General features: G+C 39.5%; 2 protein-coding genes across 3 annotated transcripts in view; both read right to left on the bottom strand.

The window, feature by feature from the left end:
- The window catches only part of LOC139362418 (putative uncharacterized protein encoded by LINC00269), a 134,550-nt gene extending 117,404 nt beyond the window's left edge, over positions 1-17,146 (bottom strand). For both annotated transcript variants that reach the window (XM_071093620.1, XM_071093621.1), the window contains exons 1-2: positions 993-17,146; positions 397-515 (exon numbers count right to left, since the gene is read on the bottom strand). In XM_071093620.1, coding sequence (XP_070949721.1) covers positions 397-515; positions 993-1,116 — 243 coding nt within the window. In that variant the 5' untranslated portion in view covers positions 1,117-17,146. The remainder of the gene's footprint in view (positions 1-396; positions 516-992) is intronic.
- The window catches only part of LOC105464780 (FRY like transcription coactivator), a 286,250-nt gene that overhangs the window by 268,872 nt on the left and 227 nt on the right, over positions 1-17,151 (bottom strand). The window lies entirely within an intron of this gene.

Genomic DNA, 17,151 nt, shown 5'->3' with positions numbered 1-17,151 from the left:
ATGACTTCTGGCACAAAAGCATGGTTCTAGGAAAAGACCCAACCTTTTATACTATTCTCCAGGGAAAGCTAGGAAAAACGCAGGTGTTAAACAGTGACAAGGCTCAGGTCCTAACAGTAAGGAAAGAATTATGTTGACTGAATTTGATGAGTGTTTCCCCAAACAACAACATTTTACATTTGTACATATTTGTTTAAAAAAAAAAAAAAAAAAAAAAGATACGGTTTCAGAAATTTTGGATAAATTTAAATACTTGGAGGCCAGGCAAGGTGGCTCATGCCTATAATTCCAAGCGCTTTGAGAGGCTGAGGCAGGAGGATTGCTTGAGGCCAGGAGTTTGAGACCAGGCTGGGCAGCTTACCAAGACTCTGTCTCTACAAAAAATGTAAAACTTACCTGGACATGATGACATGCAACTGCAGTCCCAGCTACTCGGGAGACTGAGGCAGGAAGATCGCTTGATCCCAGGAGTTCCAGGCTGCAGTGAGCTCTGTTCACAACCGCTGTACTCCAGCCTGGGTGACAGAGTGAGACCTTGTCTCTTAAAAAAAAAAACTTGGAAAAAAAATCATACCAGATCTATGTTCCTAACACTTAATCATTCAAAATGTATTAAATTCAAAATGGAGTACATGTACCCCTTAAAAGTAAGATGATCAAGGCAATGAGTAAAAAGAAAATCCTAGAAGATTACATGTATTTGTTATGTTAAAGTTAAAATTTGAGCTTTACTAAGGCCATATATGACAAGCTCACAGCTAAGGTCATACTAAACACTGAAAAGCTTAAAGGTTTTCCTCTAAGATCAGCCAAGAAAAGGGTACCCACTCTTACTACTTCCATTTGACACGTACTAGAAGTCCATATAGGAAAGGCTGAAGTAAAACTGTATGTTTTTAAATTATATAATCTTATATATAGGAAACCCTAAAGATTCCACCAAAAAAAATTAAACTAACAAATGAATTCAGGCTGGACTTTGTGGCTCACACCTGTAATCCCAGCACTTTGTGAGTATGAGGCGGGTGGCTCACGTGAGGTGAGGCGTTCCAGATCACCCTGGCCAATATGGTGAAACCCCGTCTCCACTAAAAATATAAAAATTAAGCTCGGCATGGTGGCAGGTGCCTGTAATCCCAGCTACTCAGGAGGCTGAAGCAGGCGAATAACTTGAACCCAGGAAGTGGAGGTTACAGTGGGCTGAGATTGTGCCACTTAACTCCAGCCTGGGGGACAGAGCAAGATTCCATCTCAAAAATAAATAAACAAACAAATAAACAAACAAATAAATAAAATAAAATAAATTCAGTTAAGTTGCAGGATACAAAATCAACAAACACAAATTAATTGAAGCCAGGCACAGTGGCTCATACCTGTAATCCAAGGACTTTAGGAGGTCAAGGCAGGAGGATCGCTTGAATCCAGGAATTCAAGACCAGCCTGTACAACAAAGTGAGACCTTATCTCTACAAAAAATCAAAAGGTTAGCTGGGTATGATGGTGTGTGCCTATAGTCCCAGCTACATGAGAGGCTGACACAGGAGGATCACTTGAGCCCAGGAGGTCAAGGCTCCGGTGAGCCATGATCATGCCACTGTGCTACAGTCTGAACAACAGAGTGAGACCCTGTTTCAAAAAAAAATATAGAAAAAAATTAACTGCATTTCTATACATTAACAATGAACTATCTGTAAAAGAAAACAATCCTGTTTACAACATCAAAAAGAATAAAATACTTAGGAATAAATTTAAACAAGGAAGGGATAGAGATGTACATGAAAGAAATTGAAGATGACACAAATACACAGAAAAATATCCCATGTTAATGAATTGAAAGAATATTATTTTGTAAAAATGTCCATACTACTAAAAGCAATCTATAGATTTGGGGTAATCCCTATTAAAATTCCAATGGCATTTTTCACAGAAATAGGAAAAACAATTTTTTTTTGTCCCCAGAGCATGATGGAGTCTTGCTCTGTTGCCCAGGCTGGAGTGCAGTGGCACCATCTCGGCTCACTGGAACCTCCACCCCTTGGGTTCAAGCAATTCTCCTGCCTCAGCTTCCTGAGTAGCTGGGATTACAGGCGCACACCACCATGCCCAGCTAATTTTTGTATTTTTTAGTAGAGACAGGGTTTCACCATGTTGGCCAAGCTGCTCTTGAACTCCTGACCTCGTGATTCCCCCCACCTCAGCCTCCCAAAGTGCTGGGATTACAGGCGTGAGCCACCATGCTCAGCCAGGAAAAGGAATTCTAAAATTCATATGGAACCACAAAGGGCCCCAAATAGCTAAAGCAATCTTGACCAAAAACAACAAAACTGAAGGTATCACACTTCCTAATTTTGAACCACATTACAAAGCTATAGCAATCAAAGCAGTATGGGATTGGCATAAAAACAGGTAGAGACCAATAGAACAAAATAGCCCAGAAATAAACCCATAAATATACAGTAAACTAATTGTCAACAAAGGTGCCAAAAATATACAAGGGGGAAAGGACAGTCTCCTCAATAATGGTTCGGGGAAACTGGATAGTTACATGCAGAAGAATGAAATTGGATCCTTATGTTATACATACACATATATCAATTCAAAATGGATTAAAGACTTAAACATAAGACCTGAAACCATAAAACTACTAGAAAAAGCATAGGGGGGAAGCTCCATGACACTGGTCTTGGCAATGATTTCTTTTTTTTTTTTTTGGATTTGACACCAAAAACAAAGGCAACAAAGCAAAACAAGTGGGACTATGTCAAACTAACAAGTTTCTGCACAACTAAGGAAACAACAAAATGAAAAGACCCCAAAATGGGAGAAAATATTTACAAACCATATATCCAAACAGAGGTTAATTTTTCGGAATATATAAGGAATTCATACAACTCAATAACAACAGTAAAAAAGCCCAATTTAAAAATGGGCAAGGTACGGAATAGGTATTTTTACAAAGGAAGACATACAAAAACCACAATGAGGTATCTCACATCCAGAATGGCTACTATCAAAAAGACAAACTATAACAAGTGTTGGTGAGGATGTGGAGAAAAGGGAACACTTGCATACGTTGGTGGGAATGTAAATTCACACAGTCATCTTGGAAAACAGTGTGGAGGTTCCTCAAAAAATTAAAAATATAATTGCCAAATGATCCAGCAATTCCACTACTGTGTATATATCCAAAGTAAATAATATCACAATCTCAGAGAATTATCTGTACCACCATGTTCATTGTGGCATTATTCACAATAGCCATAACGTGCTGTTGTGAGTTTGGTTTGTGAGGAACTATACACAATGGCTACAATCTCTGTTCCCTGAGAAGCTGCAGGGGCTAGTCAGAGTCCACACTCCTGAGACTTTTACCTTTCTTCAGGACACAAATAAAAGAGATCAGATGATGACAGCTGTTTCCTTAACAGCCAGGCTGTTAAAGAAAAAATCAGTGACTTTTGGGGACATGCCGGTATACTTCACTAAGTAGAATGGGCAAGCCTGTTGCCTACTCAGAGGACCTTGTACAGGGATGTGATGCAGGAGGGCTTTGAGGCTGTTGGCCTTCCCAACATCACCCACCTCCAACCAGCTCCGATATCTCAGCTAGAGCAAGGCAAAGAGCCATGGTCCACGCAGCCACAGGGGGCCTTGAATAGGAGGAACCGAGAACAGGCTCACAGGATGCATCTCAAAAACCAAGAAGATTTACCTACTCAACTGAAACAATATCACATACAATACAATTTAAATTCCTCAAAATCATCAGTGCTAGGAAGTCAGAACAAAGGCTTCACTCTTTTTTCTTTTTTTTGTCAAGACATTCACCAAGTAGTACAAAGGCTTAATTCTTTACCTTTAAATACCAGTTTTCAAAGTAAAGAGTTGATTTAAGAGTCACCTTAAATGATGTCAAATGAGCATTTTCTTCTGTAGATTCATGGATTTCCATAGATTTAATGTTTTTCAATTAATTAAAATTATGTATCTGGATGTTAAAAAAAGATCAATGGATAAAGAAATCATAATATATATCTATCTATTATATATATAATATATTTTATATATATCTCCACTGTATTAGTCTGTTCTCACACTGCTAGAAGACATACCTGAGACTGGGTAATTTACAGAGAAGAGAGATTTAAGGCTCGTAATTCTGCGAGCTGTACAGGTTTCTGCTTCCAGGTAAGCCTTAGGAAACTTACAATCACGGCAGAAGGTGAAGAGGAAGCACGCACAGCCTTCACATGGCCAGCAGCAAAGAGAGAGGGAAGGGGGATGTGCTACACACTTTCAAATGACGACAGCCAGATCTTCTGAGAACTCACTCACTATCATAAGAAGAACAAAGGGGAAATCCGACCCCACGATCCAATCACCTCAAACCAAGTCCCTCCCCCAACACTGGGGATTACAATGCGACATGAGATTTGGGTGGGGACACAGAGCCAAACCATATCATGCACACACACACAACAGATTATTATTCAGCCTTAAAAAAGAAGAACATCTTGCCATTCGCAACAACATGGATGAACCTGGAGGACATTATGCTAAGTAAAATAAATCAAACACAAAAAGACAAATACTGCATGATCTAATACATGGAATCTAAAATTTAAAAAGCCAAACTCAGAGTAACAGAGTAGAATGGTGTTGCCGGAACCGGTGGGTGGGAGAAAGGGGGAAATATTTGTGAACGGGTACAAACTTTCCGTTTATAAGATGAGCAAGTTTTGAAAACCTAATGGACAGCATGGGTTTTCTCATCTTGGGTGATGGGAAGCAGTGTGGTAGTGGTGGCAGCAGTAGAGGCTTCTTCACCCAACTTCCTAATCCTGGATTGCAACTACGGGTCCATTCTCCAGTCTCTAGAGTATCCAGAGGTAAGGACAGCAACAGCACAAGCTCCAGATTCCAGCACCGCCCCAGCGGTGCCCTCAGAGCTCTCCTTGTGGGTAACCTCTGATTGATTTGGAGTCAAATGTGGCAGTCCACCTTAAAACCTGCTGCTTGGCCCTTCTAATAATTCAGTAAGCACCTAATACCTTGCATTAAACCTCTTCTAGCTTAAAATACTCAGGGAGGTTTATTTTCCTGACAATGAATACAGTACATAAATGTTTCCTAAAGGAAAGGTGGCAGCTGCACACCCTGAGGGATGGCTTGTGATGTCCTCTCATTCGTTCCCTTCTGGTATACTGCAACACATTGCAGCTTACGGGTGCCCAACTAAGTAGATTTGCAGATCTCATTTGAATTATCACAGCACTCACAAACGGACAAATGGATCCTTAAAAGATTTTTACAAAGAAGGACATATTATGCATATTATTAATACATCAAAAATAAAAAAATACAAGCAAGCAGAACGAAAACGGCAGAGCTGGCAATTGCTCTGTTACCAATATTAGTGCTTTATCAAAAATTATAAGGTAAAAAAGTGATTATTTTGTAAAACATAAAACTTTCAGAAGAAAACAGGCGAAAATCTTCAGGACCTAGGACTGGCTGAAGAGTCCATAGACTTGACACAAAAAGTACAATTCGGTCAGTTGTAGTAGCTCACATCTGTAATCCAAGCACTTCGGGAGGCCGAGGCAGGCAGATTACAAGGTCAGGAGTTCGAGACTAGCCTGACCAACATGGTGAAACACTGTTTCTACTAAAAATACAAAAATTAGCTGGGTGTGGTGGCGGGCGCCTGTAATCCCAGCTACTCAGGAGGCTGAGGCAGGAGAATCACTTGAACCCGGGAGGCGGAGGTTGAACAAATCATTGCACTCCATCCTGGGCGACACAGTGAGACTCTGTCTCAAAAAAAAAAAAAAAAAAAAGGTACAATTCATAAAAGAAAAAAATTGATTAATGCATTACATGGCTCAGCACGGTGGCTCACACCTGTAATCACAACACTTTGGGAGGCTGAGGCAGGAAGACTGCTTGAGGCCAGGAGTTCAAGACCAGCCTGCACAACACAGCGAGGCCCTGTCTCTACCAAAAACAAAAACAAAATTAGCTGGGCATGGTGGTGGTGCAGGCCTGTAGTCTCAGCTACTCTGGAGGTTGAGGTGGGAAGATCACTTGACAGGACGTAGAGGCTGCAGTGAACCATGATTGTACCACTGCAGTCCAGCCTGAGTAACAGAGTTAGACCCTGTTTCAAAAAAAATAAGTAACAGATGACTATATGAAAATGCAAAAGTTTTGTTCTGTGAAAGATCTATTAAGAGGATAAAAAGACAAGTTTCAGATGCAGAGAAAATGTTTACACACCACGTAACTGGCAAAGAACTTCTACCTAGAATATATAAAGAATCCTCAAAACTCTACACTAAAAAACAATCCCATTTTCCCCTTAGGGAAACAGTTAATTTAGGGAAAGGCATATTAAAACCACAATATTATCACTACAATACTATTAGAACCGTTAAAATATAAAATAATGACAATATGAAATGCTGGAAAGGATATAGAGAAACTTTAATACGAAATGTAACTTTCCATTTATTGCTGGTGAAAACATATAGCCACTTTGGAAAATAGTATGGCAGTTTCTTACATAACTAAACATACACTTACAATATGACCCAGCAATTGCACTCTTGGTCATTCATCCCAGACAAATGAAAACCTAAAAACTGTACATAAATATTCCCAGCAGCTTTGTAGTTAACGGCCAAAACCTGGAAATAGCTCTTATGTTCTTCAGCAGGTGAAGAGTTAAACTATGTACTGTGCTACCTTCATACAATAAATACTACTCAGCAATAAGAAGAAATGAGCTATTGCGTGAGATAGGTTGGGTGGTTTTCTAGGACTTTATACTGAGTGAAAAAGTCAATCGCAAAAGGTTACATACAGTATGATTCCATTTATGAGACATTCTCAAAATGATAGAGTAAAAAGAAAATTAGTGGCTGCCAGTAAATAGGGAAAAGGAGGTAGGAGGGAACCTTGCGCTTCATGAGGGAGTTTCTTGGCAGTGGTGGTTCTATATCTTGACTGTGGTGATGGCAGTGATACAAATCTACCTGTACATACGCATCTAAAGGCATCTACAAAAATTTTATCAAATTGCACAGAACTGTACACACGCATATACATATAAGTGAGCGCATTAAAAACATGAAATCTGAATATTAACAATATTGTATCAGTTTCCTAGTCTAAGGTTATTAATATGGTATCTTACGTAACATGTTACAACTGGGAGAAGCTGAATTAAGGTGACACAGGACTCCCTGTACTATTCTCACAACTTCCCATGAGTTGATAAATACTTCAGATAAAAAAAAAATTTTTTTTAAGTGGTGACATTCAATCACATTTTTCTTATTTTACAAATTACTAATATTTTAAATGGGATCAAAAACATGGAACTAATACATTTTAAATTATTCAAAAATGTTTTTCATCCTTATCACATTGTTTTTTTGTTAATGTCTTTTTTTTTTTTTTGAGATGGAATTTTGCTCTTGTTGCCCAGGCTGGAGTGCAATGGTGCAATCTCAGCTGACCGCAACCTCCACCTCCCAGGTTCAAGCAATTCTCCTGCCTCAGCCTCCTGAGTAGCTGGGATTACAGGCATGTGCTACCACGTCTGGCTAATTTTGTATTTTTAGTAGAGACAGGGTTTCTCCACGTTGGTCGGGCTGGTCTCGAACTCCCAACCTCAGGTGATCTGCCCGCCTTGGCCTCCCAAAGTGCTGGAATTACAGGTGTGAGCTACCACGCCCGGGTTAATGTCTTATTATGAGCATAATTTATAGTATCTAGTTTACAATAAATAAGCATACACATACTGGGAATGAAGACTCAATTTTTTATACTGCCGAAATAAAATTTTTGCAGACCTCTGTTACAGAGGCTACAAAATTCCAAACTACTATCCATTCCTTAAAATTTTTACTTGGGGAAGAACATTAAAACAGGAAAAATGTTAGAACAAGAAAAATACTAAGAATCAAAAGCACAATTATTTTTTTTTTGTTCGTTTTTTGTTATTTCCTTTCAAATCTACATCTGCAGAAAAAAAACAATTCTAAACAAGTCACAACCTCATTCTCATCTATAAAATGCAGAAATTCTACTGTATGATTCCTAAGGACATTCTAGCTCCAAAAACATTAACTCTAAGGCAGGAAAAAGTGAAACAATGAAAAAATGCATGACAAACTATAACTAGTATTTATTGAAAGTATATTAAGGGCTCAAAAGTGTCAGGAATATTACATACAAAACATGGCCTAAATTCTATCAACACAAATACAGAAAAAGGCATCTATAAAGATAATTTTACCTCAAAGAAAACAGATTAAGATCCAGTTTAAATAAAAATATTTAAGTAATAGACACATCTGGCTATTTTACATGCAATCTCATAGTGCTTTAAGTCTTTTAATTTCTGCTTTTTGAATTATATTGTAACAAACAATATACCAGTACATCTAAGTATCCTGGTATACACGCTTAGGGTTTTGATGGTTCTTACAAGAAGTAGACTAGCAAGTCATTCTAACAGGAAAAACAGTTCTTCTCCATCCACTTGGTTAGATGTAACAAGACAATTTTTAAAGGTTCATTATTCAGAGGAAGTTAACCATCCACAAGGTAGTATCTACCATCCTGTTAATACCACCCTCGGCTATACAGAAGCATCACTTAGCCAAAACAGAGTCAAAAACCAGAAAAAAAGCACAAGTCCTCTAAGCAGTAAAAAACAAGTCCCTAGCACTAAACCTCCATGCACAGGAAGTCTTTTGGTTCCTCACCCAGAGGAACATGCCGTCATTTTTATCCACCATTCAACAAGTACTGTATTGGGTTCTGTTCCCACAGTATACCGAAAAACATTGAATTAGAAAGAGGAGACTACTATGGGCAGGCATAATGAGAGCAAACAAAATGAGAGCAAAGAGATAACAGTTAACAATAAAGTAATAAGCAAATCAACCCCCAAAAGCAGACATGATTTAGAAAGGAATAGTTTCACCAACACACAAACAAAATATGATTGTCTGTATATTGCTGGCTGAGTACACTAATTGGCTGAAGTTCCTTTTGCAAATAAATTATTGTGAGTTCACTGACATCCCAGACATACGAATGTCACTATATCTACTGACTACTTAATAAGTAAGGTGATAAGTATTAATAATGGATATGTACCATCTTTTAAGATAGGAGGATGCAGGTTATATTTTGAGAATTTTCTGTAATTGTTTCCATTAACTATGCTTTATACTTTTATAGGCTAGCAAGTCTTTGTCTTTTTAAGATTATTTTGAATGACTATTTTTGATAGTCATTCACTTGATAGTCACATGAGCCCTGCTGGTAGAGGCAACAGTGAGCCGTGATTGCACCACTGCACTCCAGCCTGGGCAACAGAGCAAGACTCTATGTCAAAAAAATAAATAAACGCCTTTCTAAACTTGGATCTACATACATCAAGGGATGATGTATTTGAATCTACTCAAAGTATTTATACACATTGAGAGGGATCAAGTTACACAGGAATGTACATTTATTAAGATGTACATTCACCAAACTAATATTTTTAACCAGTATTATAGATGGCAAAACCCATCTTAAGTTCTAAAATGGAAAAATAAAATTACAAATTATCTTTCCAGCATTCTTTACTATTGAATTAAATTAAATCACATCTGAAGCTTACCCTGAAATGAAGAGACCTACCAAAAAAAAAAAAGAAGAACAAAATGAGGAATTCCGAGAAGTGTAAATATTACACTGAAATTCATTCAGGCAACAAAGAACATACAAATGGGTTATATCCTAAAAAGCAAGGCTGCACTGCAGTAAGTAAACAAATTAATGTTCCTTTTTCATCAACTTTCAGATGTTCTTAACAACAACACTTTAACCTTTCTGAAGCATGGACGCTGAAACAGAGGTGTATCTTACAACTACTGTCATCCAATGGCAGGACGTAGTTGGTGAAAACGTTTGGGTGATTCCTCCTGGAAAGATCAAGAAAGCACCAGCATCAAAGTGTCTTAGGTTTGATCAAAAATAGTCACTCAAAATAGTCTTAAAAAAAAGACAAAGAAATGATCAGAAGCCTATAAAAGTATAATCAACAGAGACAACTACAGAAATTTCTCGAAATGTAAACTGCATCCTCCTACCTTAAAAGATAGTACATATAAATTACTTATCACACTCCTTAGCAAGTAGTCAACAGATTTAGCTATTATTATAAGATGGATGATAAAGACTAGTCAAGCTGATGAAAATATCTGCTGGTCATAGTGATCAGCCAATCAATAAACACTTCTTAAGGGTCTACCAGGTCACCAGCAATACGCAAGAGTATTACAAATCCATCATGATCAATCTAAGAAGGACTATTTTTTAACCAGTAAGGGGCAAATGTCACATCACATTCATCAACGATTAGAACTAAGTACTCTTAACTTCCTTTAAAGTATTGCCCTTTATTTGAGTCCAGTCTACAGAACTTGAAACCTAAATTGTTTACTTGAAAAGAGACATCAAATGATTATGTTAGTATAAGGAAGTGTTACCAGAATCAGTCTAATGATTTTCATAGGGAAAAAAGGAAATCTTTTCCTATTATTCTCCAGGCTTAAGTAGAATAACGATGGGTTAAATTGTCTCTTAAAACCTTTCTACGGTGGCTCATGCCTGTATTTCCAGCACTTTGGGAGGCTAAGGCAGGCAGATGGCTTCAGCCTAGGAGTTCAAGATCAGCCTAGGCAACACGGCAAGATCCTCTTTCTACAAAAAATAGCCGGGTGTGGTGGTACATGCCTGTGGTTCCAGCTACTCAGGGGACTGAGGTGAGAGGATCACTTGAGCCCAGCTGGTAGAGGCTACAGTGAGCCATGATTGTGCCACTGCACTCCAGCCTGGGAAACAGAGTGAGACACTGTATCAAATAAATACATAAATAAGTACCTTTCTAAACTTGGAGCTACCCACATCAAGGAATGATGTACTTGAATCTATTCACAATACTTATACACATTGAGAGGGAACAAGTTACACAGGAATGTACATTTAATAAAATGTTACTTTTTATTTATATAGAATGTCCAAAATAGGCAAATGTATAAACAAAGAATATAGATCAGTGGTTGCCTAGGGCTGGGGATGGGGTGGGGATGGGATGAAAAAGTTCTAAAATTAATTGAGATTATGGTACACAAATATACTAAACACCACTGAATTGTACCTTTTTAATAGGTAAATTATATGGCATATGAATTATATTCAAAAAGCTGTCACTTTAAAATTCTAACTCTTCACAAAACTTAAATCAAAACTGCTGCATTATGGTCAAATTCCACAGGACCTACTACCCCTCTGTCAGACATTATTCCTGGCCCAGTTGACGCCATCACTGACAGTGTTACATGGTCCCTTTCTTAACACTCCAATCTTTCCCCCACAAATATAAAGATTGAATGGGGGAAGGAGGGTGGTGGGGGTCTATTTTGTCAAAGTTAAACATATTTCACATTGAATTTTAATACAAATAATTTTTTTTTTTTTTTTTGGGAGATGGACTCTTGCCCTGTCACCTAGGCTGGAGCGCAGTGGCGTGATCTTGGCTCACTGTAACTTCCGCCTCCTGGGTTCAAGCAATTATCTTGCCTTAGACTCCAGAGTACCTGGGACTACAGGTGTGTGCCACCACACCCGGCTAATTTTTTGTATTTTAGTAGAGACGGGGTTTCACTATGTTGGCCAGGCTGGTCTCGAACTCCTGAACTCAGTGATCGCCCACCTCGGTGTCCCAAAGTGCTGGGACTACAGGTGTGAGCCACCATGTCCAGCCAATGATTTTTCATAACAAAAAGCACAAATCCTGGTAAAGACATCTATTTATTATAGCATTTTGAGCTTAAAAGAATGTATTACTACTATGTCAGCAAAATATGAGTTATTTGCTAGGATACCAATGTAGTCTCACAATATTCTTTGAAATGCATGATTTCTGTAAAGCATAAGGAAAGACACAACTACGTTTGCAGAATTTCAGAAATATTTTGCCCCACAGCAACAGCAGTGTTTGCAATCCCAAAAAACAATTCTAAGCTAACAAGTTTAATTCAACAGGTTCCATGGACCTTAACCCACCTCCATGGAAGACCAGGTTTGTGTGCTAGGCTATTTTGGAAGAGGCTATGCAGAACAATAAACAAATGAGTGAATAATAAGTTCACCAAAGGGTGCACTTCATCTAAGCTACCTTTAATCCACATGTTCCACTCTGCACTGGTCTATTTAAGGTTCCTGCTCAGAGGAGCTCGTAACTTGTGACAGAGACAAACTTAATCTTACCCTCAATGCCTAGCATGGTACACACTATAAGTGCAGTTCTCAAAAGTCTTCTAAATGAAAGGAGATTTTTTTTTCAGCTGATTAGGCCGCCTGGCTGCTTACAGCTGGGTTTTCTATTTAGGATTCTTTGGAAACCCTTTCTGCCCTCTGGGGTAGCTTAAAGAAGCACGTGGAACAACAGACTCTTCTCACTTACTTTACCAGCCTAAACTGTAGCCCCCTTTTTATAATTAGCAACCTAACGTTTGAGTGATTCCACCATGAACAAATCTATATTTCTCCTTGGGCTAATATGAGGAGTGCCTGCTGGGAGTCTCAAAGCAATTTTTAATCCTCTCTCTCAAGAAGAAGAAGAAGAATCAAGAAATGAGAAGAAATTAAAGTGTGTATTCCAAAAATATTCTGGGGTAAACTGTTCAGGCACACAGGTTTTGATCAATTTTTGCAAAGATTATGAAGTCTACATTTTGAACACAAACATACTAGTGGCAGCCTTGTATCCTAAGAAAAGGTAAAAGGAATCGGAATTACTAGTCCTGGAGAAATTATTTTTAAAGATAAGTATATAAAAAATGATTAGTTTTCTCCACTCCCAATAAACATAATTTACTAACTAAAATTTGCAAACATGAGAGACAGTTTAAGACAGTCCTACACAGAGGTTAAAAAAAAAAAAGAAAAAAAGAAAAGGAAAAAAAAACTGAAAGAATAAACAACCATTAACAATGTTACAATGTGATAGGAGCAGTGTTATGTGACACTTTTCATTTCTTTTTCTTTTTAAAAATAGAGTCAGAGTCTCCCTATGTTGCCCAGACGGCTCTTCAACTCCTGGGCCCAAGCCATCTTCCTGCCTCAGCCTCCCAAAGTGCTGGGATTACAGGTGTGAGCCACCATGCCTAGCCACTTTTAATTTTGAAATTATGCATTTCTTTCATATTAGTATTTTACAGCGAGCATGTGAAACTTTGATAAGGAAAAACGTTTTCTCCTTTAAACACATACACACTTTCCCCCAAATAGAACTAAATTTAAACTTCTTTACAGTAAGTGATTTTCCAGAATACTGGTGAGCTATTAAAACTGCCCAAGTACTTTAGGCAACAGTAAAAATGAAACGGCTCTAACTTCTGTTAATTTTAGCAAACTCCACAATCTAATAAAAGAAATATACACACAGCCATACTGTAAGTCAGATCATGGCTTGTACTGTAAGAGGATTTTACAGGAGTAAAAACAAAGAACAATCACTTGGGATTAAGAGAACAGAGGAAGAGCTTGCAGACAAGGTGACATCTGAGCAGGGCCAGATGGATGATCCCTGTCACTATGTAACAACAGTTGAAATTCAGAGCACATACTGTATCTCCCCAAAATATTTTATACATAAAAATAGCTCTAGTAGAGAACATAAACCCAGTCTACTCCCAAAACTGCTTTATTTAAAAATGTATTTAAAAACATATTCTAAAATCTGCTAAACCCATGAAAACTTGTCCACTTCAATCATTTCAATTACGTGAATCCTGTGTCACTGTTACTTTGTACTTGTTACTGCACTGACATACCCACTGTCTTTTTCCTAAGAATCTTAATGTTGCACCTTCTCACTAAACTGTATACATCTGATTTGCTGGCTCTGGGTCTAATTTAAAAAAAAAAAAAAAATATTGAGAGCAAGACTGTCATCCAGTTATACTTTATCTCCAGAAATACTCTGTCATCAGTTTCTACTTTACATAGTACCGTTTAAATAAAAGTATACTCAACAGATGTTATTGAGTATTCTACTTTACACAGTACCGTTTAAATAAAAGTATACTCAACAGATGTTATTGAATATTCTACTTTACATAGTACTGTTTAAATAAAAGTATACTCAACAGATGTTATTGACAGATACAACCTAGTTCTGAATAATTGTGACAATGTGTTCACCATCACAAACGATGTCTGTGGAACAGATATTATAAACAAATCACAATTTTGTTCACAAAATTCTTTGTTATAAAAAAAAACAAAGAACCTCTAGATTGACATATCTTCCCCCAACAGTAAGCCAATTGCTGGCCTTTAGTATAAAATCTTCTGAAAGGTGTTTATTTAAAAAATTAAATAACTGAAGCGGCCTTTACAGGACATTACCTTTTTCTGTCACAAAGACCTAAAATAACACATTTACTGGGTACTAAAAAGGTCCGAGGTGATGCAGTGAATCTGCACAGAAATGGAGGATAATCCTAGCTCCCAAAGATCTCAAGAAACAGTTCATAACTCAAGAAATGTGTTCATATAAAACAATGTGTTTAAAACAATGTTGAAAGCACAAAAGAGGAAAAAGTCTTTTTCAGAAAATACAGTCTAGATATTTCAAAGATAATTATTTCTGAATGTTTTATTTATATGTGCTCTTTTAAAAGTTGAGAAATTCTTTTATTGTTTAAATAAATTAGTAAGTAAACAAAAACAGACTTTAAAAAACTTGGTTTAACCGTCTACTTACTATGAGATGGGAAGGAAGATTATGCCTAGCTGCTTACCTGATATCCTTATCACAGAAATGGATCAAAGAAAAAAATAGAAAAGAAGGAATATTAGGTGAAACAATTCCAGATACCATCAAGATTACTACAAACGGCCAATCACGGTGGCTCAGTCTGTAATCCCAGCAGTTTGAGAGGCCAAAGCAGAAGGATCGCTTGAGGCCAGGAGTTGGAAACTAGCCGTCTATATAAAAAATTAAAAGGTGAAACCACCATCTCTACAAAAAATAAAAATTTTAGCTAGGCGCAGTCGTGCCCACCTGTAGTCCCGGCTACTACGGAGTCTGGGGTAGGATGATCACTTGAACCCAAAGAATTTGTTTTTGTGTGTCTTCATTTCCTAAATTCTGTGAGAAGAATAGATTTTTCTTTCAAACATTATCTGATATTGGCCTTCAATTTCCCAAGTAGTTTCTCTATTGTTACTGCTGAGCCTGTGAATTTACAATGTTCCACACCACTCGGAAGCTACTAGACAGCAAATTAATCAATGAACATTTAAAAAGTTGGATTGCTTTAATCAAAAAAAAAAAAAAACTGGGTCACATGTTTCAACAAAATTCCCTCTTTTAGAGAACTAATTTTACAAAATAATTCAGAGTGTAAGAAAAGACACGATGGAATGCTATTTTTGATAATGAGTAGCAGAAAAAAGACCAGAGAATAACACACCCACTGCTACTTTGTTTATACGGTTGTAACTTGCACATGTAGGTACTCGACAAAGTATTGCACAAGGAGAAACTGTCAAAAATGAACGCTTATGAAAACATTCTTCACTAAGGCCTCTAACAAGGAATGTGCTATCTCTGATTTCCTCAGCAAGTATTGACAGGTTAAGCAGAGTGATAATACTCAAGATGAAAAGACGTCTTATACTAGTTTTATCAATAGTAAAAGCTGTTGGTACCAATTATAATGCCTATAAATTCAGTAGCAGAATCAACTTTACAGACGATATCTCCTAGGCAGCACAGCATTTTATAAAACCAACCTTATTTCCATTAAAACCCCTTTCCCCCCGCAATCCGACAGACCCCGGCAACCTATTTTGCTGTGTCTTTTTTCCCCAACCCTTCCAAAAGAACGCCAGCCAGTGAATCGAGGTAGTATTTTCTGCAGTTCAAAGGTAAGGGCAAATTCAGCTCTACTAAGAACTCTTGTTCCTCACCAGCACACACCCTAACGCACCCCCCCCCAGCTTTTTTCTTTTCAAATCTTGGCCTAGGAAAGATTAATGCAACCATATCACTGCAAATCCATAAAAACGCGATTTCAGGTGGCGAGGAACGAAACTAGGATGGCAGGAAATACCAGCAGCAACCAATCATTTCGCCCTAGAAACCAGCCTCTCCAGAACGCAGGAAACCAGGCTATGCCCAAAGAACCTGCCGCCCGGAAGCAACAACTTCCATCAAACGGCAAAGAAAAGTTGTAAAGAGCTCAGCGCCCAGGCACCCTGCCCGGTGCCGAGACTGAGAGCAGCAGGCACTCCACAGGCCGAGTCAGCTCGCGGGCGGTGGCCGCAGGGCTGGCCCTGGCTCCGGAAAGCTCCGGGTCCCGGGGTGCGCCAACGGCCCGGGGCGGCGCGGGCACAGCGCCCGCACCCCTCCCCAGGGCCGCGAGCAGTGGGCGGAGAGACCAGAGCAAGGGAAAAGGCGGACAATGCCCGGCCGGGCTGGCGCGCTCCGCCGGTCCCCGGCAGCCCTGCCCGCCAGGGCCCACCAGCCGCCGCGCTAAGTTTGCTCCTCAGCCTTCCCTTCCCAGCCGGGGCGGTGGAGCCGGGGCAGCTGAGCCGTGGTCGCCGGTCTTCCTCCACCTTTGCAGCCGCCGCCGCCTTCCTTCCCGCGGGGCGGCTACCGCGAGTCGGTGGCTAGGCGGCGCGCGAGCAGAGCAGGACGCGCGAGAAGGCGGCGAGCAAGGGGGACCCGGGCACGCGCGAGAAGAGCCAGGCACGGAAGGGGAAGGGGACGCGCGGGAGAGCTGGGCGCGCGGCGGTCCCCGCGGAACCGCCGGAGCTCGGGCGGGCTTTCGTTTGCGGCTGGGGTTGCGCCGCGGTTTGGTGTCCGTTACGAGCGCCGGCCCGGGCCGCGCCGCTTGCCAGCCATCCTGGACCGCCTCCCCACAGCGCCCACCAGGAAGGGCAGCTGGCGAGGGCCGACCACCTCGTCTCCCGCCCAGGCTGGGCTGCCGGCGGCGGGCATCCCGGCGCCTGCCCCCGAGCTGGAAGAGAAAGTGAAATGAAGCGCCTTTCCCTAGTCAACACGTA

Source organism: Macaca nemestrina, chromosome 3 (assembly GCF_043159975.1).
Source record: "Macaca nemestrina isolate mMacNem1 chromosome 3, mMacNem.hap1, whole genome shotgun sequence".
In the NCBI taxonomy this organism is placed as follows: domain Eukaryota; kingdom Metazoa; phylum Chordata; class Mammalia; order Primates; family Cercopithecidae; genus Macaca; species Macaca nemestrina.
Note: the sequence above shows the minus strand (reverse complement) of the source record. Positions and strands in the feature narration are given on the sequence as shown.